Source organism: Rhizophagus irregularis, chromosome 24, assembly GCF_026210795.1.
Source record: "Rhizophagus irregularis chromosome 24, complete sequence".
Classification (NCBI taxonomy): domain Eukaryota; kingdom Fungi; phylum Glomeromycota; class Glomeromycetes; order Glomerales; family Glomeraceae; genus Rhizophagus; species Rhizophagus irregularis.
In genome coordinates this window covers 1134826-1151928 of record NC_089452.1, presented here as the reverse complement: position 1 = coordinate 1151928, position 17103 = coordinate 1134826, and the positions used below count along the sequence as shown (strand labels likewise).

Below are 17103 nucleotides of genomic sequence, written 5' to 3'. Positions count from 1 at the left end.
TGATACCTAGCCATCCGTGCAAATCACGTGATAACCCTATAACTAAACAAAAACTTCGTTACAAAATTATATAAAATAAATACTTACTACCTTTCCATCTTATATACCATGTAACTATAAACTAAAAAGAGATCTAACCAAATCTTCCTAAACTTACATAGGGAAAAATGAGTGAAATTTGTGATAAAGACTGAAGCCTAATGCTATATAAAATAGATGAGTCCCAACGGTTCCACGCCCAGTAAACAGTTATTCAAACTTTCCCCCATTCCCTACAAAAATAAAGTTAGTATTCTACACTAGAAATTACAAAAAACAAAAGAAGAAAATTACATTGTTTTGAAATTTGCTATCGGAATATTTTATAACGTGAAATCACGTGACTTCGATTAACAAGTGTAACTTTCGTGCCCTTCTTAATCTTCGCGTTGCTTCTTCTTCCTATTCATCTCATCATCTACTTTCTTCCTTGAGATCTCAATCGTTGATGGTGAAACTGGTTTCGGTCTTTTTTCTCCAGTCTCTTTTTCATCTGTCCATCAGTGTTCCTCCTTGAGTTTATTTGTGAAATCATCGTTAAGTCTCGTATATTCTTGCAGAATCCTACTTTGCGTTACTGATGATTTTATTATCCAAAAGAAGGAACGTCATCAGGACGTTACATTCATAACATCATACAATTTTAAATTACTAAAAATTTATATACTAATTCTAAATATAATACTGCGCCTCATAATTAATAAATTTACTAGGTAAATCACGGCATTACGCCTTGACCCGTCTTATCCGTATGTACGGATATCCGAAAAATACTGTTTTTAATTTTGGTCATTGACGGATATGTTGAATGTTAATATTTTTTTTCTAAAAAGAAAAAAAAAAAGAAATTAAACAAAATGGAACAATAAAATGTAATTAAAATTTAGAATATAATTTTGGACACTAGCAGAGAAATTTACCATCGTTCATCAACTGTTAGATACAATTAAATTGTCTCATGAACATTTTAAAAAATGACGATAAGATATTGTATAAATAATTCAAGACAAACTTTTTTTTTTTTGAACAAAACTTTATTAATAAGGTGTTCGCGCTTCACAATACAACCTTGTACACGTCAAGCACCGGACTCGATATGCGTTATAAAGTATCTATCTAAATACATTACAAATCAAAAAGAACGAAACCAATACAAAAAGTCTAGCTACATGAAATGTAAATTGATAAATAAAGAAAAACTTTTTTACAGTTACGTAATACAATAGTAGTCACGTTTAACTTAAATGTATACGGCAAATATTCAGTTGTCGATAAACTTGTTAATTTCCGCTTATTCATGTACTATATTATGCTAAATTCATTTTCCTACTATTTCAGAAATAACGTTAGAAAAAGAAATACAGATTTAAATTATTCTGCTGTGTCTGTTTAAAAATATAAAAAACAGCGTGACCCTTATCATTAGAATTAATTAAATAAATTAGATTTTTGACTTAAATGTATGTACCTGTCAGTATTCAGAATATTTATTTAGTATTTGATTCGATAATGATCTTTCCATATTAGAAAGCAAGCAATTTATTAATATGTCCAATATTTCAATATCTTTTGGCGATTGTTATTCGTGCCCTACTTTGTTTTTCGTATTTTGAATAAAATTATACAGATACAAACTACTAATATGAATTCATTTAAATTCATTAAAAATAGTCTAATCATTATCCTATTTTTTAATTATCTTTTCGGACTTAAAATTTAAAGAAAATGACTTAAATTTATTTTTTGCAAAATTTAAGCCTTTATAAATATATACGGTATTAATATTCATTAAACTACTATGTAATTTAGATATTAAAAATATAAAAATCTAAAATTCGAGCCTTTTGACTTCTGAGGGTCATTCCGTTAGAAGGTTTACATTTGAATATTTATTTGATAATCGTTACGATTCAAGTTTAATTTTTAAATTAAGATTTAATACTAAAGTTGAGTTAAGCATGTTTAAATTAAATATATCGAACTTTACAATATAGATAAATAAGACAAAAAACAAATTATCGATTCAAAAATTAATATTAAATGAAATTGGTTAAAATCCTATTATCATATTTCACTTTTTTCGTTAATTTAAAAGATTATCCAAGTTTTCTTTAACTTCAGGATGTCCATTTTCTATAACCTTCTTATACCAATAAATTGCACTATCAATATCTTTTTGTATACCTTCACCTTTTTCATATAAAGATGCAAGACGTTTTTGAGCTTCAACATTCCCCCCTTGTGCTGCCATTTTATATAAATTAATGGCCTCTTCTTTATTATTATCAATTTCAATTCCATGTTCATAAATATATCCAAGTTTATATTGGGCATCTATAAATCCTAAACTAGCTGATTTGTTATAAAATTCAAATGCTCTAACTTCATTTTTACAAACACCCTTCCCTAATTCATAAATTTCACCCAATTTATATAATGCAACTTTATTGTCATTTTCTGCTGATTTATGGTACCAATAACAAACTTTACCTAAATCATCAATTTTTTTATCATCAATACCAATAATTTCATTACTAACTGCTTCATTATATAACTCAAAACCTTTTGATTTATTAGCCTCTGTCCCAATACCATTTATATAGCAATACCCGAGGTAAAATTTTACATCACTATCTTCTTTTTCAGCAGACTTATTATAATATTCAAATGCTTTAATTTCATCTTTTTCAACACCTATTCCTAATTCATAAGATTCACCTAAATTATATAATGCACTAGCATTTCCATTTGCTGCTGCCTTTTGATACCAATAAATAGCTTTTTTTCGGTCCTTTTTTACCCCTTGCCCACAATCATATAAATAACCAAGGCTATTTTGCGCATCACTATCTCCTTTTTCAGCTGATTTTTCATAATATTCAAAAGCTTTTACATGATTAATTTCGGTTCCAATTCCTTTATAATAGCAATATCCAAGTTGGAATTGAGCATCTAAATATCCTGATTCAGCTGACTTTTTATAATATTCAAAAGCATTAACTTCATCTTTTTTTACTCCTTTTCCTAATTCATAACATTGACCCAAGTTATATTGTGCTCCTTTATCTCCTTTTTCAGCTGCTCTATTATACCAATAAATAGCTTTTTCTAAGTTTTTTTCTGTTCCATCACCGTATTCATATAATATTCCAAGAATATTTTGTGCAATACTATGCCCTTTTTCAGCTACTTTTTCATATAACTCAAATGCTTTTAATTTATTAACTTCAGTTCCAATTCCATTAAAATAACATTTTCCAAGTTGAAGTTGAGCATTCAAATATTCTTCTTTGGCAGATTTTTCATAATACTTGAAAGCTACAACTTCATCTTTCTCAACTCCTATTCCTAATCTATAACATTGACCCAAATTATATAATGCTACTATTTCTCCTTTTTCAGCTGCTTTGTTGTACCAGTAAATAGCTTTATCTAAGTTTTTTTCTGTTCCTTCACCATATTCATATAATAATCCAACATTATTTTGAGCTATCAAATGATCTTTTTCGGCTGCTTTTTTAAATAACTCAAATGCTTTTAATTTATGAACTTTAGTTCCAACTCCTAAATAATAACATATTGCAAGTTGTAAATATCCATTTATTTCTTCTTTTTTGTATAATTTTGTATATATTTCAAATGCTTTGCTTTCATTTTTTTCTACTCCTTTTCCAAATTCATAACACTTTCCTAAGTAAATTAATGCAATCTTATTATTATTTGCTGACATTTGATACCAATAAAAAGCTTTATTTGGATCTACATCAGTTCCTATACCATATCCATAATAATTAGCAAGATAGAGCTGTCCACAAATACTTCCATTATTTACAGCTTTTTTTATCCAATAAATTGCTGAACTATAATCAATTTCAGTTCCTATTCCATATCTATAAGATATGCTTAAATACACTTGCGCAATAGGATAATCGCCCTTTGCTGCTTTTAAAATCAATTTAAATGCTTTTTCATCATTTTTTTCTTCTAAAGTAAATTCATTAAAATAAAAAAATCCAAGAAAAAAAATGTAAGATGAGTTTGTTTGATTTTCTTTAAGCCATTCAAAAATATCACTTGATGTTTGATTTGAAAGAGATATACAATGGTTAATGAAATGTTTTGTCTCTTTAATACTATTTTCTTCTTCTTGTGTTTTAATCAAAAGTATAATTAACTTATCAATAAGAATATTTATATCATCTGTTATGTTGAATATTTCTAAAAATAATTTTTCTGCTAGATTTAATATATCTAAGTTAACTTCATTATTTAAATGATCTAGTATTAATTTACTTAGATATAGTTCAGAATTATTACTCATCATATATTCTATAGAATTATTACTAAGCATACATGCTAAATTAGGTATAATTGATTGAGAATGATTCTCTTGCAATAATTCTGTTTTGTTCTCCAAAGAATTATTAATCTCATCATTATTTTCTCCAAAAATTGCTTGTTTAAGAAATTTGACAACTTGATGAATGGTAGGTCGTTTAGATTGATCATCTTCCCAACATGCTAAAAGAAATTAAATTAATTAATTTTCTTAACTAAATATATATAACATGATATGATGACTCAATATTTACCTTTATATAAATTGCTGTATTCAATAGGAGTATCCTTGACAATTTTCTCTCTTAGTCCCTTTATAATATTCATGATCAAATTTGCATCATATTCTACATTTTCAGCATAAAAAGGTCTATGTCCACTTGAAATTTGCCAAAGAAGAACTCCTACACTATAAACATCAGATTTTGCATTTAATTTATATAGTTGGCTTTTATCTTTAATGTTATTCAAATATTTTGGGTCAATATAAGGAACAACACCAAGGACATTCGTTAAATTATATGATATGTCAGTTATTTTTCTTGATAAACCAAAATCCGCTAACTTTATTTTATTTTGGTGTACAAGTACATTTTGCGCATGCTATATTTGATAAGAATGTTTATTTTAAAACTTTATTGATATAAATAAAAAAAAAAGTACTCAATAAATTATTATTACATTACCAAATCACAGTGAATAATTCCTTCATTATCTAGACATTCTATAGCATTTGCAAGTTGGAGCGCTAATTGATATTTATCATTCCATTCAAGTTTATTAAAATTCTCTTTCAAATAGGATTGTAATGATCCACAATCAGCATACTCCATAACTAATAAATATTTGTTTTCTAATTTTGAGATTCCATAAAATCGAATAATATTTGAATGGTAATCAACTTCACGTTGCAATTTTATCTAATATTATAAATATAATGATATTAAGGACAAAAAAAAAATACATTATCGTAATGTTTATAATGATAATTTACCTCATTAACGATTTCTTTGATAGTTAAGTTAAGTGGATATTTTAGAGCCATAACAGTGTCAGAATCTTTCCGATTTACACGAAAAACTTTTCCAAAAGAACCATTACTTATTTCTTCTTTGTTAGTAAAATCAGTGTAATCATAATATTTAATATAATTTTCTGATATTGCATTTTCTAACCAATCTATATAAGTATTAGAATCTTTTTCAGTTGTTTCCGTCATGGTTTTCAAGTAAAAAATCTTATTTGAATTACGATATTACTCAATAATTTGAACATGCTTTAAATGGAAAATCCTAAACGCAATGTTTGTACCACAAATTTTCAAAAATTGCCACATGACCAAATTTGACTTTATTTATTCCGCAATACAATTATGCAGTGATACAGTTATAGATTACTAGGTCACAACTTGTTAAAAATGTATATTTAAGTACATCGCTGCAGCGCTGTAATGCAAATTAATTAGAATTATAACGTACCGACCGTACCGTCGTACCGATTTTAAATGTATCTGTACTAGGAAATGTTATAAATGTACCATACAGTACATGATTAAATTTATTTAATTGACCTATTGCATAATTTTTTTAGAAAATTGCACAAAGAAATAACAATTTGAACTTTAATTTGAAATTCGTTGCACAAAGAAGGTGGTCGTTGAAATTTTAATTATACAAAGTTTAAATTTTGTAATATATGTGATTTAGATAAGCGCTTTATATATATGTTTTGTTATGAAGTCTTGTTGCCATCTGATCAACGTTGAGGTGCAGCAACATCAATCAGGGGGGAAGGGGAAAAGGAAAGGGAAAGGGAAAGGGAAGAACGAAGAGGGAAGGGGAAGGGAAGCATGAGAGATGGAAAGGAAAGGAAAGGGAAAGGGAAAGAATGAAAGAGAGATGGGAAGGGAAAAGAGCAAGGGGCAAACAAAACATATATCACACATACCCACACCATCCACATACAAACCTAAAAGAAGATGTAAAGAAAAGGGATTTGAAGAGAAATAAAGAAAAAAAAAGAGTTCTAAAGAAAAGAGTCCTAATAAAGAGAAAACCTAAGATTGCGGTATTACCAGAATTTAATGTTAGTACTTTACGAATACTTGAAGGTTAGCAGTACCAGCTGAGGTAAGATATTCAAACAAATTTTAATCGCAAACCTCATGATGTTTTCATTGAATGTAAATCAGAGTATTGTAGTATTGTACTGTAACAAAAAAGCGTACTGTTTGTTTATGTGGATTTAAAAATAAAAATAAAAATAAATACTGTAACAAAAAGCCATCCAGTACTGTAACAAAAAATCATCCAAGAACAAGAAAAATAATATTGGTAATTTTTTTAAAAATAATTGGTGTTTTTGGAAGAACTTTTTATTATTATAAAATTTAAAAAAAATTATCAAGTAAAATATTGTAAATACCTCTTGAAACATCCAGATTCATAAAAAAAATTGATATATTTTGTCCGGGATCATCATTTTGATGACCAAAATCTCTTTGCTCTACTCTTTATATATTCAGGTATATGACTTTTGACCCAAACTTAGTTTGTGCATAAGTTTATACAAGTAGATATTATAGTTCTCATTAAGATAATTTAATTAATAATTATATATCAAGCGAGTTTGAACCTGAGGGTCCTTTTATAACATCTCTAATATAATTAATAATTTAAACTCAGAATTTGTTCATTTTCAAAATGAATCACTGAATTTTGTGGCAATCTTGCAGTTTGACCGTATTATAGCTTTGGACTAACAAATAAAGAATAGATGTTATGCATAAATAATGTAATCAGTAACAATAATAAATTGAAACATGAGTATAAAATGAGTATGAAAATTTTAACTAACTGTACTAGTAGAAGAATGATGTTGCTGCACCTTTAGGTAACCCATAACGATAAAAGGGATCTTGGGTAGAAGGTTTGACAAAAAGGGTACAATCTTCAAATTATCAGAGTTATGGCCATTATGCGATTCCACCTTGTCTTGTTGAGGAGATTTCACAACGTTGAATCTCAGATTCAAATATTCTTTATTGGGATAAATACGAAGTTGACATAATGTAGTTAGAAAATGTTCTATTGAATTTGTTTGGTTTTGTAATGTCTAACGGTAATGGTATAACTAAATTAATATTTTTCTTAAAATTTAAGAAAAGGGAAGACCTAAATAAAAGAGAAAACATAACCGAAAAGAGAATACTTAAAGAAAAGAAAGAAAAAAGAAAACACGAAAGAGAAGACGCAGAAAGAGAAATCTAAAGAAAAGAGAAGACACACACAAAAAATGAATTTTTTTCTGAGACAAACATTAATTTCTTATTTAATAAATGAATGTGATATTTCTTACGAAATACAATTTGGTTTTTTTGTTTGGCTAAATTTACACAAAGATGGCTCATTATTATGATATAAATAATTATTGTATTACAATTTTATATACTTTATTATAAACTTCGTCTATATTATATATATTTAATTTATGCACACCTATTAAAATCACTAAACATATCTGGAAATATTTATCCAATCAACAATATTCTGAGTCATAGTTTCAAAAATTTCTTAACAATGTCTAGATTTTTCTTTGATAAGATTGATACTAAAAGCACATACTTCATTTGGCTTTTTGCATAAAAGTCGATTCAAAAACACTAATGCATTGGATTTCCGAAATTAACATTCCAAAAAAATAAAGTTATTAATAAACTGTCATTGAGAACCTATAAGATTTTGATACTTCGCTTTTTTGTGTTGCAAAAAAAAAAAAAAATTTAAAAAAAATAAAAATAGATTTCTTGGCATGTTATTCAATCCGATCGTATTGTGATTATTTTTAAATCTCAGTTTCATCACAAGTTTATACCATGCTGTATATTACTAAGATCTATAAAAAAAAAGTTTGGTTTTTATATTGCAGTGTAGTGTATAAAAAATAGAATAGTTTTACTCAATTCTATAAAGATTATAATTTCATAAAATCTGCAGCAAATATTCAATAAAATAAAACCATTTCCATAAATAAATAACAATGTAAGGGTTTTCATTTTGATTTATTTGAGTCATTTAACTTACAAAACCTACGAAGAATTTTTTTAAGATGTGTGCGATCACGTGATGTGATCACGGAAAAAATTGAAACATGTTAAAAATATAATACACAACCTACCAATCTACCGATTTAGTCAAATTTTTTATCACCCAGAAAATTTATTTACTAAGATTATAATATATCAGCTGAGAGCGGGAAAAAAACTATAGACTAGGAATATATTTATAAAAATCGAAATATACTAAACTGTAAAATTGTAGTCATATTTAACTGATGGAAAAAAAATATCAATTATTTAGCCATTAACAAAAAATATCAGTCCGTCAAAATCAGCATGATCCTAATATACTGACCAATAATTATTTTTTATTATATTTATCATAATATGTATTGAATATTATTGGTCCAAATGAATACCGATTGTTGTATAAGCCCCACAATATTCAAATCCCTAATATATACCAAATTTTGTTAAACAAATTTAGATAAATGTTGATGAGTCACAATTAGATAGATGAAAATTCTTTATAATCATGATTATAGATAGATAATAACCTATGACTCATTTATATTTTATTTTTCGTTTATTACCAATTGATACGAAACTGGTGGTAAAATACTTCAATCACTACTGGTTTGATAGTATTATTTACAGTAAATTCCAATAAATAATCCACAATTATGTCATTAAGCTAACTCATATTACTAGTTTAGGATAAATAACTATAAATTAATTGACGTAATAGATGTGATTCATACATAATCTAGATTTTTTTTTATGAATCATAATAAGTTACTCTATTTTATTATTAGTCACTATGGTATTTAAAAGGTTTTTAAAAATATATATATACCCTTAAACTTTTTCAAAGAAAAATTAAAATTCAAACTTCAAATCAAAACTTCAAATATCAAAACTTCAAATCAAATTTACTTTCAACTTTTTCAAGCAACAAATTTTTCAAATCAAATTTTTCAAATTTACTTTCAAGTCAAGCAACAAATTTCTTTAAATTTTAAATTTCTTCTAAATCTAATAATACAAAATGTCTTTCCAAATGTGTCCAAATTTCATCAATACTCCTTTTAATAACATTCCTATTGACAAATGCTTTCCTTCTCATCTCCAAACTGGACCATTTACATTTCAATACTTGCCATTTTTCATTACTTACTTATACATTTTTTTTGTTTTTTTAATTATATATACAAACCTTCTCAATAATATACTTGTTTTAATCTTTACTTTGACAAAATATATAATTCAAATATTCTTTTACCTTTCCCTAAATTTCTCTTTCTCAAATATTTCTCTTCTCCTCCTATCAAATCTCTCTCTTTTTAAATCCTTCCTTATTTCAAATTTTTCATATTATACTTTATCAATTTTTCTTTTATTTCTTGATTTTATTCTTTATTTTCTTGATTTTCTTTATGAGTTTACTCATTCTACAATATTATTTCTTTTATCTTTACTTTCTTTTTACAAACATAATATTGAATTAATAGTTAATTTAAAAAATACCCTTAATTCCCAATAGTTTAGACATTATTATTTAATTAAATAATTTTATATTACGTAGCTAGGTCCATTGCTTACCAAATATAGCATGGAGACGTAATCTTTACCCTTTGGTCAACTCGGGAATACTTGGCCATTCTTAGATAGATAATTTTTATAAGGGAATCGTTTGCATTGCCCATGAAGCATTGCACTGTGCTGATTGGTGTCAGAGAGATCCTTTGTCTTGTAAAAATTTACCCTTTTTTGATCATTTGACCATTCTTAGATAGATAAATTTTACAAGGGGATCGTTCGCATTGCCCATGAAGCATTGCACTATGCTAATTGGTGTCAGAGAGATCCTTTGTCTTGTAAAATTTACCTTTCTTGATCATTTGATCTATCTCATGTGATTTTCTTCTTCACATGTGATATCCTTTATTTCATTCCTTTGTTGAGTTCTTTCCTTAATAACTTATCAACTCAACAATAATCCATCACCGTTGGTTCCACAATTTCTGTGTCCAAGTTCAATTCTTGGAGGTGATTTTCTTACATAACAGCCCAAAATGTAATTCCAAATGAAAATTATAAATAGAGAGTTTTTTAGAATTAATGATTTTTTTCTTCATCAACCAATTAATAATGAGCAACACCCAAAACCAATGCTGATAGTGACAATAAAAATACCCATCCCTACTAATAACAATAAAAACAGAAAGAGCAAGAAAAGACAGACGAACCTCACATCAATAGTGACAATACCACCAATCATTGATGGCATTGATAGGACCATTATTGCGAAAGTTTGTCCAAAACTATCAAATCTTAAAAATCTGTTCAAACCCAAGACTCACACTACCAGTTGAAGTGTAGGTCATGATCTGACTCGACGGTTTGATCAAGTTCAAAATTCTGTTATAAAAGAAGAGAAATTATATCATATAAAAATAATTCTGGAAAAACTCTGATAAATGATCATTTTTCTAGTTTTTATTCTGAAGAAACTCAGACATGTGATCATTTTTCTGAAAAATTTTTTATAGGGATAGTTTCATTTGAAGTAACTAATTATAACATGTTAATTAATTTATTCACATGTTAATTTTTTTTTAATCTGGATAATTTTGTTTTTTTTTAAAAAAAATATTCCCATGACTCCCAATTGGATGATTGGAAATTTCTAGATCAACACAATTAAAAGCACTTTAATTTTTAAGTAAGATATTAATTATCTGTTATTAAATATTCATGTTGTTTAAAAAATAAATATGCATAATTGCATATCTCATAGTCTTTTGTGTTATTAATTCTTACAAAGTGACTCAATAAACTACATCAGGAGATTATATGAGGCGAATATTAGCGTAAAGTTGTCAAATATGTATAATCCCTGGAAATTTATACTCCATAAAAATCTATAAATATACAATTTTGCATAATTTACACTTAAAACATAGTTATTTAATAAGACGTATCTTATAAAACTTCGAAACTACCTATTCACGAAAATTTTATGACTTTTTATCTTGAAATAACTTCTTGAATATATGATTTAAGTAATCTACACATAAAAACAATTTAAAAAAATATTTCGTTGATTTGTATCCTAAAAGGTTTCATAAATTCTACATAAGTAGGTAGTTTCGGAAATCTACACTTTAAAAATTTGCATAAATACATGATTTTGCATAACCCACGCGAAAATGTAACTTAAAATATTTTAAATAATTTTGTATTTAAAAAAGTTGCATAAAATTTACACAAATAAAAAAATTATATAAATACATATCCTATAAAAAAAGAAAATTCGGAATCTGTCCTGAAAAGTATGGAAAATGTCCGGAAAATTTCCATGCGTCCGGAAAACATTCGGAAATGGTCACGTTTTGGAACACTTTCCGGACGCACAAATTCCAGACATTTTCTTGACACTCCAGAATTTGTCCAGAATTTGTCCAGAATTGAGCATCCGGAAAATGTTCCAAAACATGACCGTTTCCGAATGTTTTCCGGACGCATGGAAAATTTCCGGACATTTTCCATACTTTTCAGGACAAATTCCGAATTTTCTTTTTTTATAGGGATATTAATTCTAAGATAAATATGAAATATAATACTAATATTTTAAAAAAAAAGAACAAATAGTGTAGTGGTCGGATAATGAGACTTAATATATTACTAGTTTATCTTGAGGTATTCGGTTCGATTCTTAGTGTAAGTAAAAAAAAAATAAATAAAATATAATTAATATGAGGTATTCAGTGTAAGTAGAAAACATAAAAATGCTTCTGTTCAGCTCCTACTAGTGTAAGTAAAAAAAAAATAATAAAATAATAAAATGTAAAAAAATTCGAGAATAAGGTAACTACGTTATTTTTTATTATTAAAAAAACTACATTATTTTTAAAAATACACTATTTTATACTAATGAAAATCCCTCTAAATTTTTCACACTCGTATATCGTCGCGAGTGGTGTAGATTTGCGTAGTTTTTCACACACGTATTATTTTGTAGATCTACGCTTGTTTTATTCTCCTGATGTATGTACTATAGACTTGGGTTGCGTAATTATATTTATTTAAATTGAGCCAAAGGAAATTTAAGTTTATACGATCAAGTTTACCTTTGACTCTCATATTAATATCATCCACTGATCCATAATATACATAAAACAAGAGGTCATTTCAATGGGGAGCTTGGCATGCTTCTAGAAGGTTTTAGGCTAAAGTTATTGAACTTATTTATTCTGATACTCTCATTTGAATTGTGTAATAGAAAAACCCGTAATATACTATTGGGTCATGTGCAAGTTCCAATGGCTGAGATTTGTATGGCTAATCCAGTTCCGGTTAATGAAATTTTGATTGTATAAAAAAATTTTTTTAAAAGAAATTTTTCTATTATAAGGTGATATAACATTAAAAAATTAGTCCTCATATAGTTTTGTAAAAGTTTATAGAAAAAATTTATATGCTAATATTGATAATTTATTATAAAAATATATTTTTACATAAACTTTTATAGCAATAAAATATTTTAAAACTTTATTTAGTTTGATATATCTATAAAATAATGAAAAATTCAGATTTGTAATTCTTTAGAATTCTTATTTTTAGATAATTTATGAATGATTTTTCTATTTTGATTAATGAAAGAACTAAATATTTAACAGAAGATGGCTTGGTATTCAATAAAAAAGGGCTTGGAGTTTTGTAGAAAGTGACTTGGCATTTAACATTTAATAAGTGGCTTATTGTTTAATAAAATGGCTTTGTATTTAACAAAAAAATAGGCTTAGTATTTAATCAAAAATGGCTTGATATTCAACAAAAAGGACTTGGTTTTCTAATTTTAAATTTAAATTTAAATTATTAATATATACTACAAATCTCTTCAACCCAATAATCAATAAATTACAGATTATATGATAATGATATAAATGCTCAATAGAATAATAATTAAATATACAAAAAATTATGAAAACATATTAAAAATAAAAAAATGTTAAAATATTATAATTGGAAAATTTTATATTAAAAAAAAATCAAAGAAGTTCATAAATATTTTTATATATTTAAATGAGATTTGGGATGAGATGGGATCCCTATCCCATTTATTTAGGTGGACATTTAAAAAAAATCATCTGAAAAATATTTTATTTGTTCTAAATCTAAGGCTGTACTAGCATGTTTAAATGAGGTTTTTGCAATATGATGCATCATCATGAAAAAGTCATTATAATTGTTTTAGTTAACAAATATCAACCAAGTTTTTTAAGAATTATTTTTGATTCACTAATTGACTTGCATATTTCTGTTTACTAATATCTAAATCATTATTACTTATACGAGTATTGCAACTAAGGAATTTAATATCTGAAAAGTAACTTTCTAAAATGGCGAGATATGTAAAGGTGTGTAAATTTCTTATTTCATTAATTAAAAATTGTATATTTCATTTATAATTTTAAAATTTTTAATCGATTTTATTTAAATTATTTAAATTCAGATGTCTACTAATTAAATAAAGGTCTTTTTATACGAGTTTGTTGAAAAACAAGTTTCTTTAATTTGTAGCGGAATTTTCCAATATGTTAGATACGATATACACATTGTTTTATTAACTAAAAAAAGCGAAAAAGTGTCTTTTTATTATAATGTATTTCTTTTAACATTAAATAAAGAATATCATTGCTTGACCATTCTTAATAAAATAGAAAAAAAATGCAGAACGTTAAGTATAAACAGACGAGGTCGACATTGTAGCACAGTTGAATTGCACATTGCGACATTTTCATCATGTTAGCCAAAATTATATTAAGCAATGTAATTATATAATATAATTTACCCAAAGTACTAATTAATGAAAGTACTGTACGTAATCGTAATGTTATGAATTCAATAAAGTTTTATTTAATAAAAAACGTACAATAATATGTAAACTAAATCCATTCAAATCGTCCTCTCCGCGATCCTCCTGTTGTATTATTAATTTCTCCATCCGCTTTATGCCCTTCTGCTAGCCTAATATAACTTATTATTGTAAGAATAAAATAGTAAAAGCATAGAATATCTATTTCTCTAATTATAAAAGAATAGATCTAAGAATTTTAATTTAATTACTCATAGTAATTAAATTTGAATTTAAATTTGAACAAACCAGTCGGTGATGACTTAATCAATATTTCAAATAATTAAATCCATATCCATTAATGATAACGTTAATCCATTTAAATATTGACAATTAATTAATTTATAAAATATTACTACTTGTGTACGACATTTTAAGATATTTAAGGTATGGGCAATTTTTTGATAAATAATCTGAATAATTCTTCTCCTATCATCACCTTTATAACGATATATTGTAAATAATTATCACAACTTATTTTAATAAGAGATCCATTCGTACTTTTAATTAGATTCTGTAACATTTTGAACGAAAAATATTTAATTTTAAAATTTTTATAATTTCTCCGAATAATTTCATTCATAGTGTTTAGTACTTTTAAGTTTAAAAAATAGATAAAACGAATTTTTTAGAGTTTCAAAAAATAATTTATCAAAATCCTTGCAATTGCAATAATTAGATATTCTAATATTAGTTTTTTTTTTAGAGTTTCAATTGACTTAATAATCTTGTAATTATTATTATGACTTTCAGTAACAAGTTCTAATTTTCTAATTGACTCACATGATTCTATTTATGCCAAAATATTAACACTATTGCTATAATTAAGGAATTTAACTTCTGAAAAACAATTTTCGAAAATCAAATTGATAGGATATATAAAGTATGTGCTGCTACTTCTTTACTTTCTTTTGAAGTACTTATGATCTAGAAATATGTTGTTACATATCAGAATATCAGATGTAACAAAGAATATGTTGAATTGTAGTTAAATATGTATCTTAAGTATTAAAAGATGTAAAGCGAAAAAAATTATTTCGCGCCTATGTTAAAGCGGGAAATTTATTTTTTTAGAATACATTTAAGTATGAAAAAAAAATATATTCAAGTTGTGAAGCAACAAAATATCTAAGAAAATGAAGAAAACCAAAGAACAACTCAGTGAAAGAATGTCTAAATATCAACCTCTAATGTGATTTTTAGTAAATAAACTTATATTATGGACGAATTAGGAATAATGGCAATTATCTCTTTTATTAGACTATCTTCCAAAAGAGAACATCTAAAACCTAAAAGAAAGAAGACAACCTAAAAAAACAGGACGATGAAGGCGAGATAAACAAAAAAAAATGAAAAAAAATTGAAACCCCATGCATAAGAAAAGCTGAATATATCCGGAATTTATACAATAAAGCTTGCCATTTGGACATGCTGACGTGTATGTATACTATACGAAAAAATGATCATTTTTCATCTTTATTTAAAGGAAACAACTAAGCCATTACTAAGCCTAAAAAAGAGAAAATCCAAAAAGGGTTGCCGAAATCTGATGATAGTTAATAATTAAGATAAAGGAAACAAGTTACACAAATTCCAGACCTAAAAAATATCATTCAACAAATTAATGACATCAATCATATAACAATTATAACATGCGGACTAATTTGCTAAATTCCAAGTCCGAGAGAGCATCCTAAAGAAAAAAAAACATTAGGCAGGATAAAATAAAATATTAAATTAAATGCTTAATCCTAACAAATTTGTTATTTATCACCTGACATGTTTCATAAACATTTCTTGTTTATTCAGATAATCTTTTTTGTATACACAGATTTTAATATTTTGAGGCTGAGACGAAAAATTTACCAATTGTTTTGTGCCAAATTTTTCCATGTGGCTTACGTCTTTTTCTTTTTCACTATATATTATGAGGCTTTTACCTGTTAATCATTCAATTCCTTACCTTTATTCCTTTTTTTTTTTAATAATAAACTTATAGTTTTTAAATTTTTTCTTTTTTTTACTTTAATACATTGAAATGTAAACTATTATATACATATGATACTAGACTTTATTTTCTTATGGTATTAAATCACCAAAGAAATTGTTAATTGTACTATTTTTAAATATTTAAAGGAAATCTTAAAAGATTATTTTTTTGATTCAAAAAAATGAAATCCTAACTGGACAAAGTTTTATTCACTTTGCCAAAGAAACAGTCCTTAATATTTACAATACAAATTATGCAACTAATACTAATATAGAAATAGAGAATGCTATTGTCAAAGAAACTCAGTGTAGTAATAATATTTAAACAAATACTTACTATAAATTTTAGTAAATCTTTTATTATCACCAACCTAAATGAAGATATTAATACACCATGATAATAGAAATTAAATCAACATCCATTCAATAAATTTGTTATTATATCAAATTTATTCTTTCTGCAGATGTACCTTCTAAAGACATTAAAGTTATCAGTAAATGTCTTTCAGTTATTGTAAATTGAGTAATCAATGGTTATTTGCATCTATTTTCTTAAAATATTATATTTCTCTTCCAAACATTCTGACAATACACTATTAACCAGAAACAGTTATCTAAAACTGACAACATAATATCAAACACAAAAAAAAAGTTAAAAAAATTTTAGAATATCTGGCATTAAGCTAACTTTTATACTCAATTATCGAATCTTAGAATTATGGTGTATATACCGCAGATTGAAAACCACCACCTAAGTTAC

At 25.9% G+C, this 17103-nt stretch overlaps 1 protein-coding gene across 1 annotated transcript; it reads right to left on the bottom strand.

Annotated features, from left to right (window-relative positions):
* Positions 1-2122: 2122 nt before the first annotated feature.
* On the bottom strand, positions 2123-5596 carry OCT59_015965 (uncharacterized protein; the record flags this gene model as incomplete). Its single annotated transcript, XM_066132166.1, has 4 exons — positions 2123-4560; positions 4632-4980; positions 5064-5297; positions 5372-5596. The coding sequence occupies 4 exons, from the start codon at positions 5594-5596 to the stop codon at positions 2123-2125; spliced, it is 3246 nt and encodes a 1081-aa protein (XP_066003180.1).
* Between the last annotated feature and the right edge of the window lie 11507 nt (positions 5597-17103).